This window comes from Falco peregrinus, chromosome Z (assembly GCF_023634155.1).
Source record: "Falco peregrinus isolate bFalPer1 chromosome Z, bFalPer1.pri, whole genome shotgun sequence".
NCBI lineage: Eukaryota > Metazoa > Chordata > Aves > Falconiformes > Falconidae > Falco > Falco peregrinus.
The window spans coordinates 597471-618327 of NC_073739.1; the positions used below are offsets into that span (position 1 = coordinate 597471).

Sequence of the window (20857 nt, forward strand, 5' to 3'; positions counted from 1 at the left end):
TCCTGCTGCTGCAATGCAATGTCACAGCCACCTATCTTTTCCTTAAGGAAATGTCATCGGAGCACGCATCCCTCAAACAGGACATGGTAAAGAGCGTGCAGGTGCAATCCAAGGGGCACGCCTCACCAGTTGTTTCACCAGCTGGAGCAGAAGCTTGCTGGGGAGGACTACCAGCGAGAGATGGGTTCCAACCCCCATTTACAGAAGCGGCACAATTGTTGCAGGAGGGACAAAACCCTCAAAAGCCCCTGAAATGGGCTCAGATGTGCTCAGCCAGGCCTCTCCTGGCAGCTAGAGGCTTGGCACCCCGCTCAGCTTTTCCTTTGCACTAACACGTGTCTGGGAAAAAAAAATGAACTGGGGAGGGGGGGAACCAGTGTGGGGCTGCAGAACCTCCCAGCATGAATTGCAGTTTGCAATTCCCTTCAGAGCCATGCCCAGAATTAGTTAAGAGATACAAAAGACAGAGCTGGCGATGCTGGGGGGGGGGCACGCAAGCTTTTTTGCTTTTCTTTAGACACCTGCGGAACAGAAGCATCACACCTTGGCACCAATTCAGCAAGACATCCTCGGCCGTGGGCTGTGCCGAGACCTGCCTCTCTGCCCTTCCTGGAGCTGGAGAGCGTTTTTCTGAGCTGGGGCCAAACCCCATCCATCGCCTTGATGGATGGACCCGCAGACCCCGCAGCGCTGTGTGCTCTGCCCCGCGCCCTGTTATCAAATGAAATGAGCACAACGCGGTCACTGCTTCTCTTTAATGGCTACAGCGCAGTTCCCTCACCACAGGCACCACTGGCATGCTGCTGCAGAGGCGAGGAGGCACAGGACTGGTCCACGAGGCTTCTCCAGGGAAGGGAACGCCAAGTCCTGCTGCTCTGAGGGAGCGGGGCTCTGGCCGTCACAGCAGCAGCTCGTGGGGCATGGGCTCCCCTCGCAGCCCGGCCAGCAGGTTGTTGGCTGCCAGCACTGCCATGGTGCTTCTTGTGGCATACGTGGCACTCCCGATGTGCGGCAGAATCACTGCAGGGGACAGGGAGTTCCTTGCTCATTTCTTACCTTTGCTGACCTCTTACAGGGGTCTTCCCATGGGGGGCAACCTGCATCCTGCGCCCCCCACAGCTACACTGGGATTACATCAGCCATAGAGCCTGAAAGAAAATCATCAGCCACTGAGGACTGGAAAAGACATCTGATAAACGGCTGACTAAGCTATTTTTTAAGTCCTTCAGGCAAAAAGACAGTCAGCCAAGAGTGGGTCCTCCTTTCTGCGTTCAGGCTTGGTACTTACCTTCCCGCACGGACTGAGAGTTGGCAGTAGATGTCAGATACCATCCCTGCAACAAACACGCACTGAAAATTGCACGCTGCCGCTCCCACACAGCTTTAGGAGGTTTTGCTCATGGACAAGCACGAACCAGCACCTCTACGGGCAAGGACCTGAATACTGTTGTGAAACATTGTTTTACAGACCCCTGGGTGCACGGGAGAGGCATGTGTGGAGGCAAACTGCCCCTGCTGAACAGAGCTGCCATGCTGTGGCACGGTCAGGGCAGTAGAAAGGACCAAGCCAAAGCTGCTTTAGTCGTAAATTATTATAACATTAGTAGCGGGTGGTACTTGCCCAAGGTACTTGCACTGCAGTCCCTGGTTGTTTTCTAACAGAGAACATTTACCAACAATGCAGAAACCTGACAGGCTGCTGCCCCGGGGAGAGAAGGCCTTCCCAAGAAGGACTGTGGGGCCACCAGCCTGGGTTCCGTGCTCCTCCAGCTGCTGAAACTATCTGGCAGGTTTGGGTGAAAGCTGCGAATAGCTTCAGAATTATCAAAGCCTCATTTCCGTGAATACGTATGTATTTGCTTTTCTCTTGCTTGGTGATATTCCTAAGATCTCAGAAGCCCTGTAAGTATTTCCAGAAAGTCTCTGCTTTTATAGTTTCTCACACTGTCTACTATGGGGACCAAAGCAAACAAATCAAAAATATTCTTTAGCAAAAAGATAATCAGAGCAACAGCTATGAACCTGTTTTTCAGAAACGAACGCTTGGTCACAGGCCATCCCCAATCGTCATGCGCGTGCCTCTATGGTTTGGGGTTTTTTTTGGTTTTTTTTTGGAAACAGCCTTTTCCTACTCCAAAACCCTCCTTCCTGGAAAGAGAACATCCTGCACAGCCACTCCAGTACTTTGCCCATGCAAGTGAAGATGCACACGCTGGCTCGCACGCTTTGGGGGCAGCTTGAGCAGCCAAGGCACTCGATCGTGCAAGAGGGAGCTGCTCTGGCCCACCTGGTGCCATCAGCTCTCAGCAGGGCTGGCCACCCCAGCACAGCCCAGCACCCAGGTAGGAACAGGCACCCTGCCCCTGCACCAGTGACGGGGTAGCAGACAATCACAAGATGGTTACTTTCTAACTAGAAAGCACTGCCTGCTCGGTGTTGCATTTCTGTCTTTTTTTTTTTTCTGCCTCAAGGGATACCTGCGAGCCTGTGGAGGAGGAAAGCTCCTGCTCCAGCTTTACAGGGGACAGGCCAAGATACTCACTGAAGGCCACGCCAGGGAAGGCAGTGAACACACCAGGAGCTATCCCTAACTTGTCCCAGGCTGCTGGCCAGCCTGTGATGCCTGTGAGGATGGAACTGTGCTGGTACGTGGCAAGGCCATAAGAAGCAGCCCCCAGCACAGCCCCTTCACCCTTCACCAACGAGGATCCCAGGAACTAAGACTGAGGGTTTTGCCAACGTCCTGCGCTAAAATATCATCCTGCCCCAAAATATCATCCTGCCCCACACAGCAGCTCTCAGCAAGGTCTCGGGAAAGCACTGGTGAATCAAGCGGCGATCAGCTACTGGCCCCTGGCTGAAGGTGCTCCTGCCTCCAGCGGTTTGGCGATGCTGAAGCACAAGAGCAGCTGAGCAAGCCCCTTCCTAACCAGCCTTTCTCCTCCGACCTAACCTCCTCTGGAGAAGACACGCACTAGTCCTGGGACCAGCACCTTCCCAGCGGCCTGATGCCTTGTTGTGAAAGTTGCCTTGGGCTGTCCAGGGGATGCAGCTAGCCCACCTGCAAAGAAACCCTTGCTCATCCCACACCAGGCTCACAGCGGGTGGGCTAACGGGCAAGCCCCGCAGTGGCTGCAGCGCTCCGAAGGCCAAGGTTCCTCTAGGTAGATCCAGCACCCAGCTGTTTAGCTGCATGGGAAGCTTTTCTAACTGAGTATATGCCCAGGAGTTTACAGAATAACAGAACTTGGCAGGCCACCAGCAGGCATTTGCTTTCCCATTCAGGCACCTGCTGGTATCAGACCCCTTCAGGAATTTCACCCCATGCCTCAGCCCCCTGAATGGAGATCCATCAGGAAGGTGCTAAAAAATGAGCTGATCTCAACTGCTTTCTGGAGAATTATAATACTTCCCGTACTAGTTTGACATCACATTGGTGAGATCTTCCCCTCTGGCAGCTCCCTGCATCGTACAGTGGGCACAGTCTGCTCAAATACACTTGACCTTTCTGTCCTTCCGCATTTTAGTGTATGCTTGCACTGGCAGGCTAACGGGGACAGAGAATCTCATCACACCAGCTAGCGGGTCCCCAGCTGTGGGCACCCAAGGCGCCCCAAGCACAGGCTGCTGGAGCACACTGGGGGCCTTGCTGCCCACTTACCACAGTTCTTGAGGGAGAGCAGGGGGTGGTCAGTGGGCAGTGGCTCCGGTGTCGTGACATCCAGGCCTGCTGCTGCAATCTGCCCATGGGCCAGCGCATCATACAGGTCATCCTGGTTCACCACGGCCCCCCTGGAAAACAGAGAGAGAGGCCCAAGCTGCTGCTGAGGGGTCCCGTGGGCTCCCAGGAGTGTGTGGCCAGGGCTTGGGTCATGTAGGACAGCCTGGGCACCGGCCCCCAGGTCCCCAGGGCTGCCTGAGCAGAGGTCAGACCCTCTCTGGGATGCACCTGAACCTCCCACTGCAATGAGCTGCTCCTGCTCCAGGCTGCCCACCAGCAGGGAGAAGAGCTGGGTGCTGGAGAACAGGATGACCCCAGGGCAGCCACGGTGGGAGGCAACGGGAACGGGAGGCTACTGCCAGACCCCACCAAGGAGTCCTGTTGCAGCTGCCTCCACCTCAAATGCAAGGCTTCTGGCAGTTGCATCTGTCTCTTGCACAAGCCCTCAGCCCCACACCACCCAACTGTCACCGCCCGTCCACCTCACCGGGGTGGGACACGGGGCCCTGGGGAGGAGACAGAGGCTGCAGCCCCCTGAATAACTTCCCATGCCTTTGCCTTGATCCCAAGAGACCTTGGGCTGGATGGACAACGTGCTGGACAAACGGTTCCGGCAGCTGCAGCCATGAACATGTACAGGCTGTCTGGAGTCCCAGCGGGAGCGCACCTCAGAGCCTACCAGTTCTCCCCTGCAACCACAGCTGTCGGCAGCGTGGCAGTCACCCCCCGTGCAGCAGCTAGGTTGCAATTACCTGCTCGTGTTGATGAACACAGAGGTCTTCTTCATTCTGCCAAAAAAGTCCTTGTTGCACATTCCCTGGGTGGCCGGAGTCAAAGCACAAGTCACCACAACGAAGTCCGACTCTTCGGCCAGCCTCGTGAGTGGGACTGAGTGGAGAAACAAGAGGTCACAGCTCTGCTCGGGTATGTCACCAACCCACTTCAGCAACCCTCTTATCCATAAGGTTCACCAGAAAGCACGTGCTGCTCTGAAGAGACCTGGCTGACCATCCTCCACAGACTGGGAGACACAAAGACCAGAAAACATGAGAAACCATGCACATTCCTGCAGATAGCACTGCAGTGTTTTGTTTCACTTTTGATTTAAAATTGAGCCAAAGGGGAAACGAGTGATGCTTCAGCCGTCTGGCCCGAAGGAGGCTCTGGTATGTATTTCATGTTTAGACAGCAAAATATGGCAGCAGCAGTTTGCACCAGCATTAAATCTCTCTTTCACTCCTGGAGGCAAGAGGAAAAGTGCAAGGAGACAGACAAGTTCTGCCGATAATTTCATGCAAAAAAGTACCAACTGGAAATGCACTGGCTTTGGAGTGAAAATTAGCACTTGATGCAAGTCTTGGGACTCTTTAACAGGGCCACGGAAAAGTCCCATTCCGCAGCTAAGAGACATTCCCAGGCTTGGCCGGACATTAATTTAACATGAATGTTAAAGCAGGAGGTTAGAGTTGACGTTTGTTTCCAGCAGCCAGCATCTCAGCAAAGATCTGTGGTCAGCCTCAGCCTGTCCCCTCCTCCGTGCAGGACAGATGTCTCGGTACCCATCTCGCGGGGGGGGGGGGGGAGGTCCACAAGACCCTTCCCTTCCTCCCAGGGGCAGCTGCCACTGTCCCCTCCCTGTCTGTTCCATTCCACTTCCTTGCGGGGATAAAACTGGGGGTCACACACAGATGGACACAAGGGAAAGATGAAATGCAAAAGCAGCAGGAACGGCCACAACCCACAATTACGGTGGGCAGCCAGTTCGCGGCCAGGTGTGTCCAGCTTTCCGGCTGGAATTGCCCGGCTCAAGGCAGCAGGTGCCCCTCCCCGACGCTGCGCAGGGAACGTTTGCGATTTGCCATCCCCTCCCCTGTTGCCACCACGGTGGTTCACACCAGCTACACCAGGGAGCCCCCCAGAACCTCCTGCTCGCCCCTCCCTGTGCAGCGGGCCAGCCCTGGTGGGGTGACACTTCCCCCGGAGCCAACCCAGCCACAGTGCTGCGCGCTGCCCTGCCGCCGCTGCCCGACAGCCGCCCCCGCTTCTGCCGCCCTCCTTACCAAACTCAGCTGCGAACTCCGCAGCGCACTCTGATTTCGGACAAGTGCCAGCGTACAAAAACTTCTTGACCCCAAACGGCTTTAGGCGGTGGGCAACTGCCTGTCCTAGGAGCAAGAAAGAAGGAAAGACACAAGCCATCGGCTGACAAAGTTCACAACGGAACGGATGACAGGCACGTCACCTTGGACTTCGTACAGGGCATTCGTTTAACTAAAAATCGAGAGGACAATGTCCAGTTTGCTGTAGCGTTCAGGTAGCAGGCATGTCTGAACGCTTTAAACTTCTAAGGTTTGGGCCTGGTGAGTCAAGATCGCTGTTCAGAGGAGGCCCTACACATCTCCCCTTGTTCTCCTGGATTTTAGAGGCGAGTGCCAGGGACACCGCCTCAGCGGAATCTCCCACCCCCCCGCCACCACAGCAACACACGAACCTTGAGCCCAACCTGCACTTACCTATTCTCCCCAGACCTATGATGCCCACCGTACTACCAGACAGACCATAGCCGCACATCCATAAGGGCTTCCACGTTGTCCAGCCACCACTGGCAGAGAGCGTGAGATGGAAACAAATGTCAGACAGCAGCAGGGGAGAGCCTGCTCATAGCCTTGTCCAGCCACATTCTCTCAGGTTCCCGTTTTGTGACCTCGGTGGTCTCCTGCAGGAACCTGCTTGGACCTTGGGCGCACAGCAGCCACCTTGGGGCCAACTTTAGGCACCACTAACCACAGCCCTAGAAGCTATGGCCAGACCTTCCACGTGTGTCCTCCTTGAGGGATCTGTGGTGGCTTTGGGTGCTGTCTGCCACAGGTCCGCTAACCTAGCATAGAGAGGGGGAGTTCTGCACCTCTCACAGCCCCCACGGAGCGCATCTCCAAAGTGTCACAGAACTGCAGGGGACTCGGCCTGGGCCTGCAAGATGTTTTGGTGCAAGCCGGGTGAAACTCTGGCCTTCACCTGTCTGGTGTGGCATGCTTTCTCCTGCAGCTCTCAACCGGGAGGCTCAGAAGCCAGGCCCTTGCTCCAGCTGGCAGCTGCTGATACTCACTTCTTTACCTGCTCCGCTGCCTCCGGCAGCCGGCGGCACGCAGCCAGCAGCAAAGCCACGGAGAGTTCTGCAGTGGCATCGGTCAGGACGTCGGGGGTGTACCCCACCCGGATCCCTCTGCAAGGCAAGGAAGGTCTCGGGGGCAACGCCGCCAGCCTCGTGGTGCTACCTACAGGTTTCTGGGCAGGTTGCTGAAGCTATACCTCCTTCTAGGTACCTGCAGCACCACGAGCAAGAGGGCCCCCGTTTTGGCCCCTGAGCCCTTCCTCCTTCTCAAGACTCTCCTCAATTGCCGTTGGGTCAGCCTAGCCCTTCCCTAGCATCCAAAGGCTCCCGCGACCCCAGCCGGGTCGGGGGTGACCTCAGCCAGGTCGGGGGTGACCTCAGGCGGGTCGGGGGTGACCTCAGGCGGGTCGGGGGTGACCCCAACCCCAGCCTAGCAAGAGGGAGGTGCAGGCCCAGGCCGGGCCAATGGCTTCGCCTCCCTCCCCGCTGCCCCCCCACGCCCCCACCCCCCCCCGGAGGGTTAGTTACCGCTTCTTGATTTCGTCCAGGGAGAGGTGGTCAAAGCCCACGGACATGGTGCTGATGACTTTCAGGCCAGGTCCTGCAAGATACCACCAGCACGCGGCTGCCCAGCGTCGCCCCGGGACGGCGGGACCGCGGACGGGGGGGGGGAACGGGGTGGTGTTGGGGGGGCTTCGGGGCCGCAGCCCGCACCCACCGGCGGCCTCCAGCACCTCGCGGTCGATGCGGTCGGAGAGGAGGCAGAGCAGCCCGCGCTTCCCCGCCACGCCGGCCAGCAGCTCTGCCCGCGGCACCGGCTCCTCCGAGTCCCACTGCTGGACGCGGCACCTGCGGCGGGAGCGCGGCCCGTCACCCCGCCGCCTGTCCCGCACCCGGCCCCGCACCCGGCCCCGCGCTCACCCGCCGGCCTGCGACAGGACCCGCAGCCCCTCGGCCGGGATCCGCCGCGTCACGAACACCGCCATGGCCGCGCCGCGCGCCCGCCCGCCGCCGCCGCCGCCGCAGCGACCCCGGGCGGCCGCCGCGCCACGCCCCGCCCCGCGCCCCGCGCCCCGCCTTGCGCCCCGCCCCCCGGCCCCGCGCCCCGCCCCGCGCCCCGCCCCCCGCCCCGCCCCGCCGGGAACAGGCGCGCTCGGGGAGGCTCGGCTGGGAGCGTGTGTGCGTTCATACCCATACCCATATATGTGTATATATGTTTGCATCCATTGATTTGGGTTCCTTTTGACTTTTTTTTTTTTTCAAATTCCTTGCAACATCAAGGTACTATCTTGTCTTCTGGTGACATGTCTTCTTGTCTTCTGGTGTCTTCTCCAGAGCTGGCAGAGAGGCCATACCAAATATCGCAAACTGTGACACCGAACTGGGTCCATCAGCATGGTGATACCTTCATGCCTTTGTAGGAGAAGTACTGCTGTAATGCTATAAGGTGTAACGCTGTCTAATATCATCACCGATCAGTAAGTAAGGCGGGGTGGGAACTACTACGTCAACCAGCTTTTAGCCACGGCTTTGTGCCAAGGTCATTAAAGAGGTTGGTGATGACCTATACCACTTTTGCTTGGAGGTGCTGGGTTTCCAGACCACGTACAGGGTGATGGGTCCTCCCAGGTTCTGTTTTGCTGTGGTCACCCAACCTCATCCCTCATCAGGAATTTTATTTTTTTTTTTAGCTCTGATCTCTTTCACTTCTATCTCCTGAGGCATCACTGAAGTACTTCTCTGTCCGCTGGCCCAGGAGGCACAGAGGAACCATGATACACCCTGCTGGGACCCAACCTGCATCTCTTAAGCAGTGCATACCTACTCTGAAGTGAGAGTGAGAACGTGCCGGCTGAGAGGAACCATCCACGCAGCTTGCTGCTCCAGATACAGCATTCATCTCCCAGAGATCCCTTTGTCCAGCTGCTTGAAGAAGCCATACAGAGCACCCCACCAGTAAGGATCTAGGCTGAGCTGGTTGCCTAAGCTTCACTGATGAAGAGGGATTGCCACCCCTAGCTGACAATTGACACTACAGGCATTGGGTACTGTTGTAGGATGATCATTTCCACCTCAGAGTCTGCCGTGACTACTTTGTGAAGTTTCCAAAGGCCAGAGAGAGGCGGAGTAAAGCCTCTCCCAGCGCTAAGCAGACTTTGCTTGTTAATAGCCAGATTGAAATTTGCTGGGAGCCTGACCCGCATCTGCTTTATGGTCACAAAATGAACACAGCTGGCTATAGGAGTGGGTGGGTGGAGAAGCCAAAAAAAGACATGAGCTCATATAGGAAGGTGGGCTAGAACAGGCGTGTTGTCCCTGGGAGTAAGTACAGTCACACCTCTAAAGAGAACACATGCATGGAAGTTTAACATCCCAGAATATCTACCTGGGATTCCTTCTGCGGTTCCACAGCAGGTGCTTCACAAGCTTGCGCCACGCAAGAGGTGGGGATGGCTTGCAGCACACCTGGCGGCAGGTTTTTGTGTGAGGAGGAGGAGGAGGATCTGCAGGCCCTGTGCCCCGGCTGGCAGCTGCGACGTGCCCGCAGGCAGAGCCTGGCTGGCTCGCGTGGCTCCCTGCGCCCGCGGTTCACTGCGCCCGGTGCTGCTGGGAAAACAAAAGGTCTGTCTGCTACAGGGCCTCCTCCTCCTCCTCATTGCCCGGGGAAATAAGAGTCTTCATTGTCTGCTGGAAGCTTTAGCAAGAAGGCTGGAGAGAGCTGGAGTGCACAACTGTCTGATCTTAATGGGAATTTTATAGCAAACTCCGAGGCCAGCAACTTACAGTGCTTTTCTCTGGCACGAATCATCAGTGCTATATGAGGTATCAGCTTATCTAATGAAACTGTACTCTGCTAGTAGGATTTTCCTTTATCGTGATGCATGTCTGCTCCCACCGCCAGTATGTTGTCAGATTATGCCAGCAGAATCCGTTTTATTTTTTAGTAATTGCTTGAAAGTTTATTTGATTTTATTGATCTGGGTTATCATTAGAGCTGACATCTTATCTCCCTCCCTGATCACGTAAGGATTTGTGTCAGGAGTATACGCTCTCCAGCATGACATCTCCACACGAATCTTGCAGCGCAGTGGCTGCAAGGGTTTTCCTTTTCCTTTTCCTTTTCCTTTTCCTTTTCCTTTTCCTTTTCCTTTTCCTTTTCCTTTTCCCTTTTCCCTTTTCCCTTTTCCCTTTTCGCTTTTCCCTTTTTCCTTTTCCTGCTGATCATCCGGTGGAGGCGGTGGAGTCGCTCCTCCAGGAGAATGTGCCAAGTCTGCCGGTGCCTCTTGTTGCTGGAGCCAGCGTGCCATGCACAGCAATGATGTCTGAACACCTGGCCAGTTCCTCCAGCAGCACCAGTACAAGGCACACAGTGGTCTCAGGATCTGCTCAGCGTGGTGTGCGTGTGCATTGCCTCAGAAAACCACTGCTCGGTGGCAAAAGTTTGTGACAGCATGACCCGGGCGAGGACAAGGGAATGTCTGCTTCCCTGCATGCAGCTGGCAGTCAGCTCCAGTGGGACAAATCCAGCCTCTCACGTGGGACCTGAGGATATTTTGCTTGCAGGCTCAGCCCCGCTCCTTTGGATCCCATCACTCGCACAGTTTGGTGACAAAATCCTTTTGCACCATACAAGCTGGCAGCAGCCCAGCTCTACGTGCCTGTTCCCGTCGCCGGTCACTCACCCAGCATGGTGAGAAACTTGCTGCCTCTTGGAAAGGTGGTAGCTCCTCAGTCCCTCTGGAGGCCAGGTCGCTGCCAGTGCCATGCTCTTGCACTGCATCTTACGGGTGTCCTCTGCAGCAGGGTGCAGCTCAGAGCCACAGGGTCCCTGAGGCTGGAGGCATCTCCAGAGGCTGCCTGGCCCAAGCCCTGCTCAAAGCAAGGTCGCCTATAGCCAGTTGCCTGGGACTGTGTCCAGCTGGGACTGGGGTATCTCCACAGATGGAAGCTCCATGGCCTCTTTGGGCAACCAGTTCCAACATTCAGCCATCCTCAAGAGTGAAGAAGCAGTTTTCTTCTGTTGCCGTGGAACTTTCCGTGTCTGGGTGCGGGCACTGCTGAGAAGAGCCTGGCTCCTGCAACTTTGTTCCCCTGCTGGGTGTTTTTTATACATGGAGATATGACACCCACCCCCGACCCCCACCCCCAGCCTTTTCTTTCCTCAACTCCTGTGCTGGTCAAAAACTGTGTCGTCAGGCCGGGCACAAAAGGGATTGCACTTGAAGCCTGCTCCTAATGCCCACAGCTTCCTCCCCTGGATCACCCCATCTCAAGCGTAACTTGGAGCCCCGGGTCCTGGCATCGTGGGCTTGTGCGCTTGATTTTAAAAAGGCATTCCATGAGCACGGGAAGAAATGAAGCTTGATTCCCCGTGAGTTTCTTCCTTGTGGATGACCGCCTTCAGTGTTGAAGGAGGTGGACGCCTCACTGAAGTGTTCCCCGGGGATGAGGACAGAGGGGGTGAAGGCACTGACCATGAGACTCGAGATTGCAATGCAGCCCTCCCCTCCACGCGTCATTGGCAAGGTCCTGGCCCTCTACACATCCACCTTTTGCCCCAACGGCTGTAGAAATGCGGCTCACATCTCCAGACACAGAGGGCAAATCAGAGTGGTCCAACTTTTTTCCAAGCCCTCGTGGTTTTTGAGCCAGCGAGTTGGGAGTGGGAGGAGGACAGCGTGCCTGATGCCGTCTCTTTGACTAGAGGGGGGTGCAGTCTTGGTACCTCACCTTCCATTGCGGGGGGTGTCAGGAGTGCCTGCTGACACACCCTCCCTGCAGGGATGAAGGTTTGTGACGTCTGCCCACCTCTGCTGACCCTTCCCTAACGTGCATGGGACTTCCATCCACTTTTCATCCCAGCCTGGCCAGCAGTCCTGCTTGCTCAAGCTGGGCACAAGGTGGGGGAGCAGGGCCAGTGCCCTTGCAAGGGATGGAGCGATGCCTCCTCTGTGGTTGCTGCTGGTCCTGCTGGAGAGGCACCCAGGCACCTGGAGCACCAGCCAGCTCCTGCTCAGCCAGCGCTTGTGGAGGTAGGAGGAGACTGGGAGTGCTGCGGGAGAGCTGGAGGGACTGGGGCAGGACCGTGAAGCCGGGTCTGGGGGAAAGGGGTGGCATGGGGGCAGCTGCAGGGAGGCGTGAAGGGCTGTAGGAAATCGGGCAGTAGATTGTACGGCACATCCCAAGGGGTGTGCAGCTGCCCCACCACTGCAGGGACCAAAGCAGTTTGAAGCCATGCCTGAGCATCCCTTGAGGGCAGAGAGCAGCAGCTTGGTGCTCCCATCCCCCTGCCCACTCCCCAGGCTGGCCGGTCCCAGCTGCTTTGGACCTTTCAGAGCAGGGGTACCAGTGAGCCACCCCAAGAAATAACCCCTATTAATTAGCGCTTCACCTGGACCCAGAAGTTGTGCCCTCGGGCAAAACACGTGGGCAGTGACTATTTCTGAGCCTGAACGGGCTCAGATGAGCAGATGAGTGTTCAGTCTGTTTGAGACCCCTCTGTCACCTGGCTCGAGGGCACACCACAGCCCTACGAAGAGAAGGAGCTATTTCCTTCCCTCTTTTTTACACTGAATGTCATTCAACCTGCCGTTCTCTTCTTCCTCTTGTCCCATGGGACAAACTGGATAGCAATTCCCAGTTTCCCATTTTGGTGTTTTGTAAATAGTACACGCATGTATATGCGTATAAAAACCCACACAGGCAGAGATATATGCATCATTTACATGTCGTATTTTCTGTATTTCCTCTAATTCCCTTCTTTTGGTGAAATGCCAGCCTGCGCTGCCTCTCCGCGGTACCCCCCCTGGCCAGCTTCTCCGCTCCTCTGTGCACACCATGACAATGAATACGTCAGGCGTAGCCCCCACAGCATCTTTAGCCGTCACAGTATTCCCATCCCACCTTTTCCTTCGGAATCATTTTCCTGCTGTGTATGAGCCGTCATCGCCTCAGCCGGGGCAGGCCACTGACGTGGGTGGCTGTGGGGAGTCCAGCCCGGCCTCCCCGCTGCCTCTGCCTGCTCCTCATGGCTCTGCACCCGCCACTGCTCCACCGACACCTCTGCCATTGACCCGCCTTTGCTGGCTCCTTCTGAAATGCTGCACAGTGTCCATCAGCGCGCCTGACCTGGGGATGCCTTGTAGCCTTTCCTTGTCCTACCCTGCTTTGCTTCACCCCGGAGTTTCAGCATCATCAAAGCAGTTAGTTAATTGGTCTCTCATGTGTGACCTGGCATCTTTCCTGTTATCTGGACACCCTGGTGAAAACTGAGCGGTAAATAAATTCTGGTTTTACCATCTGCTTTGTTTCAGACAGTCCTGCAGACCATTTCACCCCTGGGAAACTCTGCAGAGCTCTGCAAAGCCTGTCTGAAAGCTGAAATGAGAGAGAGGAACAGATGCCGTGTCTTTCTCCACTTGTTGGCAGACGGCTGGGCTGCTGCTGGAGGAGCAAGGACACTGGGTATGTCCCAGCCAGGTCCAGGTCCAGCTTTTCTTTCCCCCTGTGCAAACTTGCAAGGGTTTGTCTTCGCAGCTAGCACATCAATGCTGTCACAACTGGAAAAGCCTTATTGTGGGAATAGCCTCCCTGAATGCTGTTTTCACGTTTCCCCTGTATGAGGCTGTTCTGAAGGCTTCGCTTATATTTTTTCCTGCCACTGGGCTTGGTGCAAAGAGAGCCAGCTCACCGTCTGGGTCAGAAGGCAGCTGTAGGAGACGTGTCTGAGCTTTGCCCAGCCTCTGCGAGCCACGGGCTGCTTGCCAGCAAGGCCAGGGAGCTGCCATAAGTTGAGCAACAGCTTCTGCCAGTGACTTGGGGGGGGGTGTGCTCCACCAGAGGAGGTGGAAAAATCACCTCTTGGGTACAGCAGGACCTTGATGGCATTTTAGAGTGCATGTCAGGGCAGGAGAAAGACAAGCACTGGCTTTCACTACATGAAGGTGATGTCTTTCAAAATACAAGAACCCCCTGGCAAAGTTTGCAGCCTTCCAGAGGATACAGGAGTGTGGAGGTGTGGCAGTTCCTTGCAAAAAGCCAGCACAACAGCTGGGTCTCCATCTGTCCAGCTATCCCACCCCACCCCCATCCCATCCCATCCCATCTCATCCCATCCCATCCCACCCCATTCCCAGCATGCCGTCCTATGCTCCATCAGTAATTTTTCTTGTCATCGCCAGTACGTGGTGATGGGAAGGTTTGGGTCCATGTAAGGGCTTCATGTGTGCTCCCACAGGCCCTCATCTCTCCTTCCCCCCATCACCTGAAGGCTCCAAGCTCTACTCCGTATGGTGTCTCAGCACCTACACGCATGGAGGTGGGACTGCCCCGACCCACGGAGAGCCACGGCCCTTTGGGGTTGCTTCTCCTAATGCATTCACTTCCCATGCTCCTTCTCACCACCCTTGGATCTCCAGGACTTCTCCTTGGACAGAGGGACCTGTGGGAGCATACTGCCCACCCAGCTGGGGCCGAGGGCAGCAGGAGCCTGGCTTTTCCCATCCTGTGCCAGTCTGAGCTTCCCTCCATGGCTACTCCTGCTTGCCTCGCTGTGCCCGCAGCAGAGGTGGCTCCTCTCCACGGTGCAGGTTGCACAGCCGGGGGTTTCGCATGCGGCACACGAGGCGCAGGGCACTGCCATTTCAGGCTCTGTGATGTTCAGAAGTCGATTAGCCCGAGGAAAGTCTGACTTTACTGGAGGGCGAATGTGTACTTGGGCTGTTAGGCTATTACCACAAGATTATTTTTAAAATTTTTTCAAAAGTTTCCTGTAGGGACAAAAAACCATACCGTCTCCATTAGGGATTTCAACCACACTGGTTTCTTTAATCCTTCTTAAGGGATAGCTAAGATTTTTTATTTAGGAGCAACCGAAACCTTTGGGCAATGCTGTTCTAAGGAGCAATATTTGAATTTTCCTTTCTTAAAAGAGACAACTGCCACCTTTAAAAGAAGGCTCAAAGCTCTACCTGGGGAGAATTCACAGCGGAAGACCAAGCTCAGCACCAGTTGCCTTCGTGCAGTGTCCTGGCTGGGCCTGGGCCACCGCGCTGGGTCTCTGCTGGCCAGGGGATGCAGCTCCTGGGGTCTTCCCCGTGCTGACTCCTGCCCTCCCCTTCCCCTTTCCCAGTGGCTCGATGGACAAACCCAAACCACTGCTGGTTGCCTCCTGGCTGGGCTGGCCCGGAGAGGCGGCAGAAGTGGGGCTGCTGGATTTTCACAGCAGGCATCTGCTCCGTATGGTGTCTCAGGGTGTTTTCGGGGGCACCAGGGAGGACCCCGCCGGGGGGGTGGGGGGAACAACCAGCACACACAGCGGGGCCCAGAGAGCTGCGAGAGAGGAGCGAGCTCTGGTTCTTGTCATTAGGCTGCCCGAGCAGCCGTCCCCAGACGCGCTGGGGGGGGGGGGGGGGGGCACAGTCCTGCGAGGGCAGGAGGTGGTGACCCTTGCCAGCCTGGCGAGAGGGATGGGTGTCCCGGCCAGCAGCGCTGGCTCTGCCTGGCACGGCTCCCCCATGCCGCCCTGCGCCTGCCCAGGATGGCATCAGGCTGCCCTGACACGCGTCCTGCAGCCGCGGCTCAGCTGTCCCTGTGTGTCCCCACAGGTCGCGTCTGCTTCCCCCGTGTCCCCCTTCCCCAGCTGAAAGCGGCTGGACGAAGCTGGGTTGGTTAAGCTGGGGCTGCAGCTCCCGAGGCGATGGAGGGTTTGTTAATCGCCACGCTCCTCCTGGGCAGGCTGCAGGCGTGCTGACGGCAGTGGGACCATTTTCGGGCAGATCTCGTCCTGTCCCAGGATGACCCGCTGTCCCCCAGTCTTACCAGAGGAGCTCCTATGCTGGGTTTGCATTGCTGCCATCGCTTGCCAGGGATGCTGGAGGACGCTTGTCTGGGGGATGCTCGACACCTGTGTTTTAGCATTGCCGTTATAGGCCGGCCCACAAGTTGGTCTTTGACTGCGTGACGTGGATACCACACATGGAGAAATGGTCAGCCTGCTCTGCTGCCCACACCTGTGGCTCTCCCAGCGCTTCACATTGTGCTAGGTGAAGGGCCAAGGGCAAGTGCATCCCAGTCCCGTGCTCTCCATCCTGCTGAAACTGCCGGGAAGCGACCTCCAGCCCATGGTCCTCTGCAAACCGCCTTGGTGGGGAGAGCTTGGAAAGGCAACGAGGCACACGTGGGAGCAAATCTTCTAAACGGGAGCAAAACGACGGCTCCTGGCTGTATCGTGATGAGGCATTGTTTGCCGTGCATCAGTGCCGATTACCAAAACAAGCCTTCCTCCTTTTAATGCTCTTTCAATAAAAATATAACAGCGTGCTCATGGTAACTACCTGCAGCAGGGTGAGGGGAAGAGGGACTGAACGCAGCAAAAGCAAGCAGGCTACGGTTAACAAAGAAGCATTTAGAATAAAAATAAAAAAGGCAGGCAGATGGCATGAATATTAGTGCATGAAAATGACTAACACTCTGAGAATTTCCCAGTGTACTTCTGACTGGTTTGGGCTTGCTTTTATAATTAATTTATGGAAAGCACCTAAATTGGGAATAAACACAATCTCGCAAATCCCTTCTAATCTCTGCCTGTATTTTTGAAATGATACCCTGAAGGTATAGTTAGTTACAATGATTAAACTGTTTTCCTTTTAAGAATTAAAAGGGACTTTTTTCATGCGATTGTGCAGAACATTAATGGTCAGGACCAAACTCAGAACAGTTTTAGATGTGATCTATTGTTGGAAATGCCCGGATGGGGGCATTTCCCCATTGGACCACTGGATGCTAAATCTGCCAATGTTTTCATTTTGTATTCATGTATTTTAATGCAAAATATGACCTGGTATGTTGTCAGTCACCTAATGACTCGAAGCATTCTGACTCTAGCATCAATTTGGAACCCCCCTTTAAAAGGAAAAAAAAAAAAATATATTTTTCATGAAGTTGCTGCTTCTCTGTGACAATAAAACCAGAACTCCCTCCCCCGGGGAAGGATGTGCAGAAAGTGCTCGGGGAGGTGGCGCAGCGCGAACAATGGGGGACCTGGAGTGCGCTGCTGGTTCTTGGTCTCTGGGTGCACGCGGGAACAAGCTGTTCCTTTGCAGCCCTGCACACGAGGAGAAGCCTGTGGAGATACGGGCTTTGCTCCACAGTCACCGCTGCCTCACAGGCGGTTTCTGCTGGCTGCTGCTGCTGGCTGCAGAGGAGAGAAGCAGCAAGAGGCAGACAGGCAGAGCCGTGCCCTCTCCTGCCATCCCTTTGTGCCCGTGCACCGGCAAGCGGCAGGAGGAGAATAATGTGTGCAGTGGAGACCCTGGCCAGGCAGACCAGGGGGATGAGGGTGGGGGCCGCCTGGTGCAGTGGTGGCTGCTGATGGCGCAGCTCACCGACTCATGCTGATCTGCAGGCTGGTCCCCAGGCCTCGTTTTTCCTCTGCACCGCTGTGCATTGAGGCTTTGCTGCACCTCGCTATGACCCCAGTGGTGTGGCACTGGGCCCGTTTGGGATCCGCTGCTGTGGGCATATAGCGACAGCGCTGGCCTGAGGAGGGAGAGCGTGCCACTGAAATTTCAGCATTGTTGGTGGCCATGGGGCTGGGCTCCAGGAGGGGTCCAGCAGAGAGAACATGAGGGTGCGGGGAGGAAGCGAGGTTTTTATTACATGGCTTATCGTGTTTCAACATGGAAATCAAGGTAAGAATTACCCAGGGCACAACCGGTCCCTTTGATTTGGCCTTTGCAGCTCAGTCATGCATAGGAGAAACCTTTCCCTTGTTCCCTGCAGCAGCATCTCCTTGTAATGGCTAATGGGAAAATATCGTGGCAGTGAAAAACTCTCTCACCCTCATAAACACAATGACAAGGCTAAGTGATCCGTCTGCAGTGCAAGCAGGGTGTTTGGGCTGCATGTCTCAGATGAATGCTTCCCATTTTGCAGGCTGTTTGCATGTGCTTTATGAGCTCCAGTAGTAATTCAGGCAACTGCCAGACAGATGACAAGAGAGGAGACTGGCAGAGGATGCCATGGCTCTGGCTGCCGTGGGTGCCACCAAAGGGGGCATGCCTCGGACCTCTCATTCCCCAGGGGTGGCCAGAAGCCACCCGGCTGGGAGGGTGAGCTTTGGCAGCAGCCCCTGAGGCTGCCTGTGCTGCAGCATCTCCATGCCCTTGTGCCAGTGCTGGGCACAGCCCTTGTGGCGCTGCTCCCTGCAGCGCTGCCTGTGTCCCCCCCGGGGGCTGCAGCTTTGTCCTGCGCTGCAGCTGCACCTTGCTGGAGTGGAGGCCAGAAGCTGGGCTGGTTTGTACGTCTCCACCAGGGTATTTACTTCTCTCCCGTCGCAGCTCTTTGTTCGATCGCAACCTTCCCGGGGGTCCGCATATTTGGTTTTGCTGAACAGTTCTCTCCTACGTGTAGGATCGGTGGGGTTTAACATAGTTTTTCTGTTCCTTGGGGAAAAAGAAAGGAGAGTGAGGAAGATTGAATGTGATCTTTGCTTTCCGAATATTGCTGCAGTAATTAAAATGCTTTGGAGAAGGTGTTCTGTTCCCTGAAGTAATAAATAGTTTTGACTGTTTTGCCCCATTAATTGCATATTAGTTAAATACGTGTATTTTATAACATGCGTATTCACTCACCTGCTTACTCTGACAGCTAAATGCATATTTAAATATGCATTATACCCTTTAATGCATAGTAATTATTTGGTAGAGAGCGAAGACTCTTTCTGAGCAGTCCCTTTCAAGGGAGCGGCTGTTTGTGTGCGCAGTCTCGTGCTGACTCTGGAAGGCAAACTGTGACAGGTCTGCTGAGGTCACGGAGCACGGCTGGGCTGCGTGCGCTGCTTCAGCTCACGGCACCCCGCTGCAGCCCCGGGGCACGCATGCTGTGCCCGCAAGGCGCTTGGGGACTTGTGCCCGCTGCCCCGCAGCCTTCCCCCTTGCGCACCGCTCGCAGCGGCCACCTTGTCTTCTCCACGCCTAGGGCAGGCGCTTGCAGAGCAAGCACGCGGCTTTGACAAAGGGTCAGCCTTTTCGGGGTGAAAGGAAGAACTGGTGATGGTGTCCTGGGCTGGCCTCAGCCCACGGCTCTGCTGGGGGACGCCGGCGGGTGACAGACACCTTGCCAGTGCAGCAGCATCGGGTGGTGGCACAGGGTCCATGTGCGCGTTGTGTGAAAGAAAGCGTTGGCTGGGAAGGGGCTGGAGGGCTTGCTTGGATTCCTTTTTCTGCTCCACATCTCAGCAAAAGAGGCCCTTGTTTCAGATGCCCGAGGTCAGCGCAGGCTCTTGAGCTGGCCACCAGCTTGCTAAAGCGACAGCTCCTGCTAACCGTAGCTGGGCACTTCGCGTTCTCAGATTTTGTAGTAAACGCCACTTGCATGCTTTCGGTGGCCACAGTCAGCTGGCATGCCAAGCCAGGAGACGCCTTGAGGGGAGCAGAACCAGCAGTGTCTGGGACAGGACAAGCCATTTCCATGGCTGCTGTCCCCTCCCAGGATTACATGGGTTTTCTTTTGGACTGTAGTGCATGACAGCAAGAGCTCAGCAGAATCATCATCACTTAGGGAGGGTGAAGATGCCTTTCATTAGGTCACTTGGCAACTGAGGGGGTCTCTGCGTGTCTGAAAGCCCACCCGCCTTTCTCAAGTACACTCAGATGTTGCCTCCTGCAACAGGACCCTGATCTCCTACCGCTGCACTGGGGAAGAACAGCCAGCAGCTACTGGCGGCCGAACCAGCACTCTGTTCAAGACAAAGTAATGAGCTGGTGCAAGCGACGTCTTTGCTGGGGGCGGGTGAGTGAGCAGTTGCACCACCTCCCTGCCTCCAGCTGCTGCTTCCAGCTGCAGCCTGAGCAGTCCGCACATTGAGGAGTGGAGGTGGTGGTGGTGGTGGGGCGATACGCATGCTCCCATCCCTCAGAGCACTGCCTCTGTGATTGCCTCCTCCTTGGCAGTGCCTCCCTCCCTCCTTGCACAGCCCAGCAGCCCCTGCTTTGCAGCCGTGGTGCTGCTTTCCAGCCCTTGCACCCTCCCAGATGCAGCATTTGGCTTTTGAGCCAGCAAGACTGCAAGGAAGGGGGTCCACAGCCTTTACGTGGCGTGGTACTGGGCCAGCTTTCCCATCCCTGAAAGGGAGGGGGTCCCAGCCCTGTGCTTGGGGTCCTTCCAGCGGGATGTTTGCTTGTGCTGGCTATGTCCTCACCACAGCCATCGGGCTCGGGCGAGATTGCTCCTTGAGCTGGAGTCAATGGTGCAGTGTGGCACCAGTCCTGTTCCCCGGGTGGATGCCCCTTGGCAGTGCCACGGCTGCGCCCTGCCTCCCCGGGCGCTGCGGCCAGCCCTGGCGGCACCACTGCTCCGACCTGGCGGCGTTTCCAGTGAGGGGTCCGGCTGCAGACTTCTTAAGAACAATGGAGTCCTACTGTATGGTACCAGATTGTACATCAAAACTATTATTTCCAACATCTCTGGCTTAATTGTAAAACTATAATACAAATGACATTGGGGGTTTGCTGGAGTTAAATTTTAATAGCAAGCCAGTGCCCTTTTAATGACATTTTATACATTTAAATTGGGCATGATCCCTTTGGGAACAGTAATTTTATTCATGGAGATTATGTCTAATTTGAATATAAAAACACCACTAAAAAGATATTGGATTTGCTATTTTTCACTTGCAGGAGCTCCGGAGTCCAATCTTCCCAACCGACTGGGCTTTGGTGGATTAATAAAAAAAAAACAACCCCCACCCCCCACCCCAACTTCCACCCAGCCAAGTGTTGTACAGAGATCTCCGTGCATGCGACCGTCACCACCCCAGCTTGGCGGCCTGGCTGGCTGATGCCCGCCCTTGCCAGGCATGGAGCGATGAGGGGAAGAAGCCACCCAGGATGGACCACTTCTGAGGCCGGTGCAGCTGTGCTGTGCACCTGCACGAGCTCTTGGGGACGGCGACGGCCTCTGGCACCGCTAGTCTTTCCCCCTCCCCGGGCCGGCCACAGCCTCTACATGTCAGCACTCAATCC

General features: G+C 55.9%; 1 protein-coding gene across 1 annotated transcript; it reads right to left on the reverse strand.

The window, feature by feature from the left end:
- Positions 1–741: 741 nt before the first annotated feature.
- GRHPR (glyoxylate and hydroxypyruvate reductase) lies at positions 742–7872 on the reverse strand. Its single transcript, XM_055790376.1, has 9 exons — positions 7755–7872; positions 7552–7682; positions 7362–7434; positions 6828–6944; positions 6235–6323; positions 5782–5886; positions 4474–4609; positions 3662–3792; positions 742–1020 (listed from the first exon to the last, which is right to left on the reverse strand). The coding sequence occupies exons 1-9, from the start codon at positions 7817–7819 to the stop codon at positions 899–901; spliced, it is 969 nt and encodes a 322-aa protein (XP_055646351.1). The 5' UTR covers positions 7820–7872; the 3' UTR covers positions 742–898.
- Positions 7873–20857: the final 12985 nt, after the last annotated feature.

Bases quoted from the DNA above. Each gene is read 5' to 3' on its own strand.
- GRHPR (XM_055790376.1), bottom strand. From the start codon at position 7,819: ATGGCGGTGTTCGTGACGCGGCGGATCCCGGCCGAGGGGCTGCGGGTC. The intron at 4,610-5,781 runs GTAAGGAGGGCG...TTCTCCACTCAG, and splicing joins GGAGTTCGCAGCTGAGTTTG to TCCCACTCACGAGGCTGGCC. The intron at 1,021-3,661 runs GTAAGTGGGCAG...TGTCCCCTGCAG, and splicing joins GCTCTCCCTCAAGAACTGTG to TGATTCTGCCGCACATCGGG.